Source organism: Chenopodium quinoa, unplaced genomic scaffold (genome assembly GCF_001683475.1).
Source record: "Chenopodium quinoa cultivar QQ74 unplaced genomic scaffold, ASM168347v1, whole genome shotgun sequence".
In the NCBI taxonomy this organism is placed as follows: domain Eukaryota; kingdom Viridiplantae; phylum Streptophyta; class Magnoliopsida; order Caryophyllales; family Amaranthaceae; genus Chenopodium; species Chenopodium quinoa.
The window spans coordinates 831,736-842,065 of record NW_018743014.1 but is presented as its reverse complement, the minus strand read 5'-3'; the positions used below and the strand labels follow the sequence as shown (position 1 = coordinate 842,065).

At 28.9% G+C, this 10,330-nt stretch overlaps 1 protein-coding gene and 1 non-coding gene across 2 annotated transcripts; one reads left to right on the top strand and one right to left on the bottom strand.

Moving 5' to 3' along the window:
- Positions 1 to 372: 372 nt before the first annotated feature.
- TRNAL-CAA lies at positions 373 to 456 on the top strand. The gene has a single exon. It is a non-coding gene; the product is annotated as a tRNA-Leu (tRNA).
- Positions 457 to 3,006: 2,550 nt separating this feature from the next.
- On the bottom strand, positions 3,007 to 3,528 carry LOC110729929. Its single transcript, XM_021909721.1, has one exon. The coding sequence runs from the start codon at positions 3,526 to 3,528 to the stop codon at positions 3,007 to 3,009; it is 522 nt and encodes a 173-aa protein (XP_021765413.1).
- Positions 3,529 to 10,330: the final 6,802 nt, after the last annotated feature.

Below are 10,330 nucleotides of genomic sequence, written 5' to 3'. Positions count from 1 at the left end.
ATGATTTCATAAAATTGATGATTCAAGTTATGGTGATACCATAGCACATTAACACCATTGAATTAAGTAAAGTTTTGTGACTTATATTTACTCTCAACTAACTCTCCGAAAATCTCCTAATTTTTTAAATTGCGAAAGGTAAAAATTAGAGAAGGTAAAAATTGGCTCGTGCAATCGCAATGTGCTACGTACAAAACTTTTGCAATAATCTAGTTTGATCTATCAACTTTGGAGCTTCATAAAACCTTTTAAAGGGAAGGTCCCATAAATAAAGCACACTAGGAGACAACAAATATCTGAAGTCTGAATTAGTGGTACTTTCGTTTTTTCTGTTTGATATAAATAAATTTTGTACAACAAAACAATACAACAGTCAGGATGGCCGAGTGGTCTAAGGCGCCAGACTCAAGTTCTGGTCTTCGAAAGAGGGCGTGGGTTCAAATCCCACTTCTGACATTTTTAGTACGAGTACATTTTTAATTTTTTTAATTTTTTTTCCATGCACCATTAAAATATAATCGATACATTAATTAGCTAAATTATTTCAAAAATTAAATAAAAATATGTTTAATTTTTTTTCCATGCACCATTAAAATATAATCGATACATTAATTAGCTAAATTATTTCAAAAATTAAATAAAAATATGTAGTTACTCCGGCCAGTTACTATATTTTTGAATTATATGATCAATATTGTATGTGTTTATCTGAAGTTTAGAGCCTGTAAGATAAAGCATAAAGTTTCAAAGAAAAAGATTAATACTCGTCTAAGTTACAAATTAAGAACAGGTAAGATAAATTTCAAAGAAAACTCGTATAAGTTACAAATTAAGAATAAGTAAGATGTTAGCCGTCTACTATAATCTATGAAGATATTAATTTTACAAAAAATTGTTTAAAAGCAAGTTAGTAACCAAAATAATTAAAGTTACGCAAAATGGTACACAAAAGTTTGTTATGGATTATGGTAGCCATCATTTAAGAGCGAAGATAGTACTTAATACGGAGTACTTGTATAGTTGTAATGTTGTATATGCAAAAGGCCAAAAGGTACTTCATTGTTTTCACCTAACATGAAGTTCAATAGAAAGTTGAAAGATTAACAAATTGAGAATAATCCAGTATTACAACTTGTATTGTACTTTACTAGGCTACTAGCATACATAACATAATGGAATTATGCTATATCGTCAGAGTATTCTGCTTTCTAATGTATATTTATAGCAAACCAAATCCTTATTAATCTAACTTTATTTCTAAAATCTTATTTGTTATTACTAATAATAACAATAACAGCAACACTATATGTTTTTTCTAGCAAATTAGTAGATTAATTATGCTATGCTTAACTTTACAAGTACTCTCTGCACCCAACAAGTTTATAAATTCAACTTTACAAGTACTATTGTGTTATTTGTAAGTATACAAATAAGTAGGGTTTTTTTTTTTTTTTTTTTTTTTTTTTTTTTTTTTTTTTTGAAAGATACAAATAAGTAGCTTAGTCATCTTAATTAAAGCAATATTTGCTTAAAAAATTCCCTCTAATCTATAGTTTACCAGTTTTTAGATAAGTCCTAAGGGCATTTAATTATTATAACAACTTTGAATATATATTATGATGTTATTCAATTTCTATTATATTGCTTTAATTTCTTAACTAACTTAGCTATGCTTATCTCTTTTTAGGTAAGGGGGTCACAGTTTAGGTGTTTGGTCGTTTTCTAGCTATTACTCATTATAGTTAAGGAAAATTGTGGCATTTTGTAATCTAAATGTCAAATGAATTGAATATATATTTATTTATTTTTAAGGAAAAATGAATTGAATATATAATAATAAATGTATGTGACGATAAGTTGTACTTATAGCATGTTGAAAATCAGTCATTCCATTGGGTAGTTTGCATAAATTTGGATGATATTTGCCTATTGTCGAGATAAGACCTGTGTATACGGAGTATTACTTTTTTTTTTTGAGGGGGATACGGAGTATTACTTCAGTACACTATTACTTACGATTCAGGAAACTTCCTAAAATAAATCACTTACATTTCGATACCCTACCCTTTCAGTCCTATGTTACTTGCATTGATTTGACTTAGCACACTTGTTTTATTATTTATTTTAAAAATTATAAAAAGTAATACTATTTATTTGAATAATAAAATAAATCTAACAACAATTTACAAAATAACATTAGTTGCCATAAATTAGCAAAAAATTATAGTCAAAATGAAATAAATGAGTAATGTAAAAATTCAAAATAATGCGATAATATTCGCCAGAGCAGTATTTTGGGGATATTCTTTCAAAGGTTCCCATGTACAGATTCGCCATTGGCCTAAATATATACGACTATGTTGAATATACTCTATAAATCTTGTTAGCTGTCAATTAACATGGGAACTTAAGCCTTTTGCTAGAACTCTCTACTAGATTCCATGAAATTTCGAAAAGCATAAGTTGAAAGTCTCGATTGAGACCTTTCCCAAATTAAAGGAGCAAATAACATAGCCAACCATATTTAAATTTCACTTTATACTTAATTTCTCAAAGACACAAAATAAAAGTATATAGCCGTATATGTATCAAAATAAGAATATCTAGCTAGCAAAAATCAAAATTTCTCTAAATTAAAAGAAATTAAATTAGGAGGAATTGAAAGTACTGTACCAACTAGCTATTACAAGTTTACAACTATAGCCACAATTTATAATATAATAATAATTCAAGTCATATACTACTCCAAAACTTATGCACTAAGGAATAATATTGCTCGTGCAATGTTACATTTAATAATAATACTTTTATTATTGTAAACAATGTCATACACTTTCCATTAAATACAAAGTATATTTATCATTTCTATTTGTTAATAAAAAAAAATAAAACCCTAATTTAAAATATTGTAACACTTCCTACAAAAACGTAGCTTCATAAGCTTCACCTTTTTATTACAACATATATAATAATTACTCCTTGGAACAAGTATTTTTATGTATAGTTTTAGTTGTATTTTTGTTGCTTGAGCTGAGAATAGAACTTGCTGATAAAAGCCTCAGCAGCCTGATCCACATGCTTGTCCTCCTCCGAATTTTGCACCGGAAACGGCGAATCCGTTACTCTTAGCTGCCGGACCCTAGGGCTACATCCAAACCCTAGACGACTAGGCAAAGCCGGTGAAGGGGCCGAAACTTCTTCATTATGTAACATCATGTCTACCATGTTGCTAACATCCTTTATGTTAACATCATCTTCTTGATAATAAGGGGAAGGCATGTATAAGGGATTTTTATTTTGGTGACGGTGCATTTTCTTTAACTTGTTGGTGAAGTAATGGCGGTATAAAGGGGTGTTACTACAACTAAACTCGTACACACGAGTGGTGTCGTCGTTAGGGTGGTTGTTGGGTGTAGCTAAGCCGACTTTGGAGATGTAGTCATCGTCGTCGTGGTGGTGGTGGAACATTAGGTTTCCAATGTTTTTACTAGCAAGTTTGCCGCGCTTCATCATCAAATTGAGATCCATGAGTAATTTCTTTATGCATAAACCTTTCTTTTATCATGAAGATAGCCACCTTCATTATTTTCCATAATTTCTTTGATATATTTGAAATATTTGGCTCCATTTTTAAGCTTTAAGGTGTGTAATTGTTCAAAAAGACTTGCGTGGACCTGGTCCACAATAATATTATTGTAGACCCGAGGTCTATACACACGCAACTGACATTATATTGAACATAGTGACCATTATTTTTAGGAAAATTTGCAAATTACCACCCAAAAATAGTATCAATTTCTAAATAACCACCCAATTAAATTTTTTTTTTAAATTACCACCCACTAAAATAAAAAAACGCTCAGATTGCCACCCATTTAGAATTTCCGGTGGAATTTCGGTTTGTGGACCCCACTCAACGGCTAATAACAGCTATTTTTTGGTTTTTAACTCATTGCTTCCCCGATTTTTTCCCATTAAACACCTCTCTATAGTAAAACACCATCTTCTTCTTCAAATTTTCCCAAAATTTCACAAAAAACGCTTCCCCTAATTGCAGAAGCATCCACAAGAACTGTAATTGGGGAAAAAATGGGGGATTAGTTAATTAGGGTTCTTGTTGCCCTTGAATTGGGGAAAATTGGGGAATTAGTTGTGTTATTTCAACAATTAGGGTACCTGTATTATTGAATTGGGAAGTGGTGGCGATTTATGGCTCAATTGCGGGCCAAAGTTGGAACAATGGTGGCGATTTGGTGCGGTGGTGGCGATTTGGTGCGATTGGTGGCAATTTGGTGCGATTTGGTGTGTGTGGGTTAACATGGGCAGTTTTGCACGGATTTTGTGGTGCTTGGTGGCTCAATTGCAGGCTGTAGGTTGAACGGTGGTGGCGATTTGGTGCGGTGGTGGCAGTGGCGGAACTAAGGGGGGGCTGGCGAACGGAATGAATGGTTTTTCAGGGGGTTGGGGGGAAGGGGAGGGGTGGTTTTCGGTGTTGCTGGAAAAGGAGATAGGTGATTTGCTAGAAAAGGTGGAGCAATGGTGGTGGTGGTGGTTGGGAAGAAGAAAGAAAGAAGGTAGGAAGAAGAAGAGTGAAAAATCGGGGAGAGAGTGAGAAATCCGTAAAATAGAAGAAAAAAAAGGAAAAAAATAAAAAAAGTGGGGCCCACAGACAGAAATTCCACCGGAAATTCTAAATGGGTGGCAATCTGAGTGTTTTTTTAAATTAGTGGGTGGTATTTTACAATATTTTTTTTTTTTGGTGGTTATATCAAAATAGGTATATTTTGTGGGTGGTAATTTGCAAATTTTCCTAAAAAAAATTGTCAAATAAAAAGGAAGAAAAAAAAGGTTATTTGGAAAAGTTAATAAAGTTAGAGTTGATAATATAATATTTAGAAAATATGTTGTGGTGCATTTACTTTAGAGGAGAGTGGGTGTGCGCGTGAAATTTCAATTTTGCTTAACTGTATCAAAAAAATTGCTTTTCTTTTTCTTACTTTGTTGAAATGTTGTTTGATTTGGACTTGTTACATAATAATTGGTGTTGAAATAGATGCGTGTTGTACACACTCTAAGAGATGAGTAATAAAGTTGTTAGATTTCCTAGCTAGTTGGGTTGGTTACGGTAAGGAAGCCCAATGTTAACATAAGGAGAAAGATGGCCCATTAAGATTAAGGAAGGAATTACTCCCATCATTCCAAAATAGATAATTTCCTAATTTAACTGACGTATTTGTCAATGTATTACTATAACCAATATTCTTTTTTTTTTTTTTTTTTTTTTTGAAACCTCCAATAATACCTTTGATTATCAAAAAGTATATATATTATAAAAAGTAGATATTAGAAAACTAGACATTGAGACGATTCAAACAAATGCCACATGATTGTATGTAATAATGTAATCTTATGTATAAGGCACAAATTGAGACAATTCAATTGGGGTTTCTTCAAGTTTTATGTTTGTTATGGAAAATTAGTTAGGGTTAAAAATCAAGTCGAGTCAATTAGAGTATCAATTAACTTATGGTCAGGTAAATCGGGTATCGGGTCAAACGTGAGTGAACTCTACTTCGGGTCAGGTTGGGTTTTGGTTCGGGTCACCTTGGGTTTTAGATTTAAATTGTGTCATGGTCAGGTATTTTTGGACGGGTATGTGATCGGAATTGGGTATGTTTTTCTTGTTCTAAATGCTGTCACTCAATCAATTTGAAAGTTGGAACATATTTGAATGTTTAAGCAATTTCGGGAGAATTTCTTGGTTCTCAACTATAGATGGTACGGTGGATCATGTATGGGAGGATGTTGCCCCACTTAATCTCCGTGATAAACAACTTTTCCTTATTATTGTTTATTATTAACAACTAAATTTGTGATATAAGGTTATATTAAATTGAAAGATTTTCCCAGATATAAATAGCTATAGCGTGCGCGTTAGCCGCCTTTGTAATTATAAATTGTGTACATAAAAGAGCATGCCAAATGATGTTTACATCACAAATAAGTTGGGAATACATACACTGCATTTGTGTTAGCCAGCTCACAAGTTAAGGAAACAAATGGATTACAATATTTACAAAAGTTCTTAAATTAGCTCGTGATTTCTAGAATAAAGTTTACAACTACACTACTTTGCTCATCTCACTAACTCACTTACTATATGTGGCAGCAGCACAATCAAGCTATGTGAAATGGAAATATTATTCAATCTTCATCTATAATTTAAACAAAAGTAAATTTGTAATATACTTCAAAAAAAGTAAATTTGTAATAATATTTTAACTTGAATTGGTCAATGTGAAATTGTAAATGTATGCCTAAGAAAACTTGCATATATATATATATATATATATATATATATATATATATATATATATATATATATATATATATATATATATATATATATTTATTCGAATTGGAAGACGACCCTTTCTAGAAAGCAATTCCTTGCAAAGAGTTGATCGATATATATATGCTATGTATAATTGATTAATTGCCCTTTTCAATGAATGAATTTTGGGAAACATTTATATAATTTCAAGAAATTTACATGACATACTTTAAGTCAAGCTAAGGTTATATATTTAATTTTATTCAATATGTAATTTAGGTACACAAGCTAAGGAATTACGCACTAATTATTATATTATGAGAATTACTTTCATGCATGTTGAATGGTTACTACTTACTAGCTCTATGTGTATACGTGACACATATATATGTCCTGTATCTGATAGTCTAATACGATGATAATTATATTAAACACACACCTTGATACACCTCCGACAATCCAAGTAACATTTTCTTTCAATAATTACGTATCTTAATGCCAAACAAACTATATATCTTATTAGCTAGCTAGATTTCGCAATTAAGTAGCTAGCTAAGGTCATATTACATACTTTTGAATTATAAATGTATACTTAAGCTTAATTAGCTAAGTAAGAACGCACACACAATATTGCAATACAAATCAACTTATTTTTAGAGGTGGTAATTTGGATAATTGTAATTTGATGAGTTGAAAATTATATACAATCATATTTTGAGTCGGATAATTCATTCAGATCAGATAACCATGCTAGGTTAGGTTTCTTGATATGCAATCAACTTTTTATAAAAAAAACGTCTAGGGCGAAGTAAGGTTTGAGGAACATTCGTCAAGGATTAAATTCTATGGTGTATAGAAATTAAAGGATGATACTATTGAGATATATGGATTAAGTATATCTTTTAAAAGTAGTGTACATAGCTACATGCACGTATAAAGCTACTATATCTGATTCTCGATCATTTACAAACTTTAAGCTTCGTGGATTCGTGGCGTACTTAATCCTTAAGCATTTAACCCATCAAAATCCAACAAAGTATAATATTTATTTTGGGCTACGATTCTGACAAGTGGCATTTTAATCATAAAAAGTTGCTTTTATTTATTGACGAATCCTAAGAGAGTAAATGATACGTTACATAAATATTCATATAATATCTAGTAACGTATATGATTGATATATATGCTCTTGCTTTTGAAGTTTGATGGATATATGGATAGCAATGTGTTATAATATACTTCAATCATGAATATACTGTTATACATAGGAATTATGATGGAAAATGCGCAACTTTGATACTTTTATTGTAGGGTTCCCACCATAATAATGTACCAGCTTTGAAGAAATAATTAAAATTATTGGTGAAGTAGACCGTTGGATTAGATTGAGGTGTGTGGTATCATTGTATCAAGAAGAGATACAAAGCTTTGCTTTTTTGCTATCTATTGATGGGTTTTGAGATAACTTATAGTAGTGTTGGAAAATTGTTTTTTATGTTCTAAAATTCCAAGTTATATGATACTAGATGAAGCCCTGTGATACACGGTTTGTTTATATTTTTTTACAACTTATATTTTTTTCCTATGCTTGTGATAAAATTTGTTACTTTATTTATTCGTTGTACGTAGTATATCATATTATCATTTAATATTTTTATTTTATTTATTTTAAAATAAATTGTGAATTTTCTCTCATTCGTTATATATTTAGATGAAATTCCTAATATCAAAATATAATATTTTATATTTATTAATTTAAACTTTAAAATTTCATTCGCCAATTTTATTTTGTTGACGTAGAACTTAATCTATAGGACGAATAAATGATAAATGATGAACATTTTTTTTTTGCTAGAAAAAGAGAAATGATATATTTTTAATTTCAATGATTTTTTCTTATTTTTTTGTATTAAATTTAAAACTTTTTTTTTTTGAGAAAAAACTGATATTTTTTTAATTAAATGTGATTTCATTTTTTTTATTAGTATATTTTTATAAAATATTTATTATAATCACTTGTCCTATTTTCATTATATTTTTATCTAATCCAATTTCTTTTTAAATATCAATAGAACGTGAATTTTATTTTTTTAAAAGTTTAATAGTATTTTTTTATATATACAAAATAAAATAAATTATTTTTTTCTCTTAGGTAAAATTTCCAATTTAAAAAGATAGTATTTTATTTTATAATAAATTTAAATTTAAATTTTATTCTTACGTGGTGTTTTAAAATAACAATCCTACGTAGCATAATTCGATACGTAACGCTTTAAAAATACTACTCCTACATGGCGCTCTAATAATTTTTTAAAAAATCAAAATTCTAGGTGGCTCTCTAAAATATTAGGAAAAATCTCCCCTTTATATAATTAAATGTGATTTCATTTTTTTTATTAATATATTTTTATAAAATATTTTATTATAATCACTTGTCATATTTTCACTATTTTTTTTTATCTAATCCATTTTATTTTAAATATCAATTGAACGAGAATTTCATTTTTTTAAGTTTAATACTCCCTCCGTTCCTGAAAGTTTGACTCACTTTGCATCCGCGGTCTCTAATGAACATTTTTTACCATGAATATCTTCGGCTATATATAAGTGAAAGTTATAAAAAGTTGATGGTTGAAAAATTTATGATAAGGGGAATCTAATAAGATCCCCCATGCTAATTTATATTTATTGTATAAATCATAACATGTGGTCAAAGTTATTTTATTTTGACCACATGAATAGTAAGTGAGTCAAACTTTAAGGAACGGAAGTAGTAGTATTTTTTTTATATATACAAAATAAAATAAATTGTTTTTTTTTTTCTCTTAGATAAAATTTCCAATTTAAAAAGATAGTATTTTATTTTTATAATAAATTTAAAATTTTAATTTTAATCTTACGTGGCGATTTAAAATAACAATCCTACGTGGCATAATCCTATAAGTAACGGACTAAAAATACTAATCCTACTTGGCGCTCTAATAATTTTTAAAAAATAAAAATCCTAGGTGGCTCTCTAAAAACTCGGGATAAAAACTCCTCTTTATATATATATACTAGTTTTGTGCCCGGGCAATGCCCAGATTGTTTAATAAATTTTAGAATAAACTTTTTAGCTTGAATGTTAAATACGATCCTATAATTTCTTTTGATAATGCATAATATTTAGACATACGATATCATATTGTTTATATATATAATAATGTACTTTTTATAGTTTTGTTTGTAAATAAATATCTATGTTACTGTTGACTTGAAATTATTTTTACTAAATTTAAATTATTTTTACCGAAGTGAAAGTATTTTTACCAAATTAAAATTATTTTTACTAATTAGAAATTATTATTTTTACTAATTCTCTATTATTTTTTTAAATAAATTAAATATATAATAAATAGATCTTATTTTAAAGAACTTTTCAAAACGAATTTTATGATGGAAATAGAACCGAGTTATAAGATAATATTAAAAGTTATGATTAATTTTGTATATAAGAAATATTAGAATTATATAGACAATAAAACTCTTTACAATATTTTTATCTTATAAAACCTATCTAAAATTCGCTTACTTAACATCATATGTGTCACAATAATACCTATTTGTCGCCTACGTGGCGTGACACTTGGCAAAAAAACTGGAATGCTAAGTGTCGATGTCTCGTGACCTGATTGCGAGATCGACTTTATTTATTAGTGATATAATATTAGATTAGATTAGATTATAACTAGTACGAGTGTATCTTTTCTTTGGGTAAAGTAGCCTAAGTAGGATATATTGATGTGGAATTAATTGTTCGTTTGGTTATCTTTAGTGATGAAGTGCGGTTTGATGGAGATCCTTCTTGGATCATCGATTTGGTTGTTTCAAAGTGTTGAATCTAATTCTTAATAGTATATGAAGTATAAGCCTATCGTTTTCATATATACAAAAATAAGGTATAACTATATCATAAATTTATACGAGTATAAGGCTCTGTTCACTTTACCTTATAAA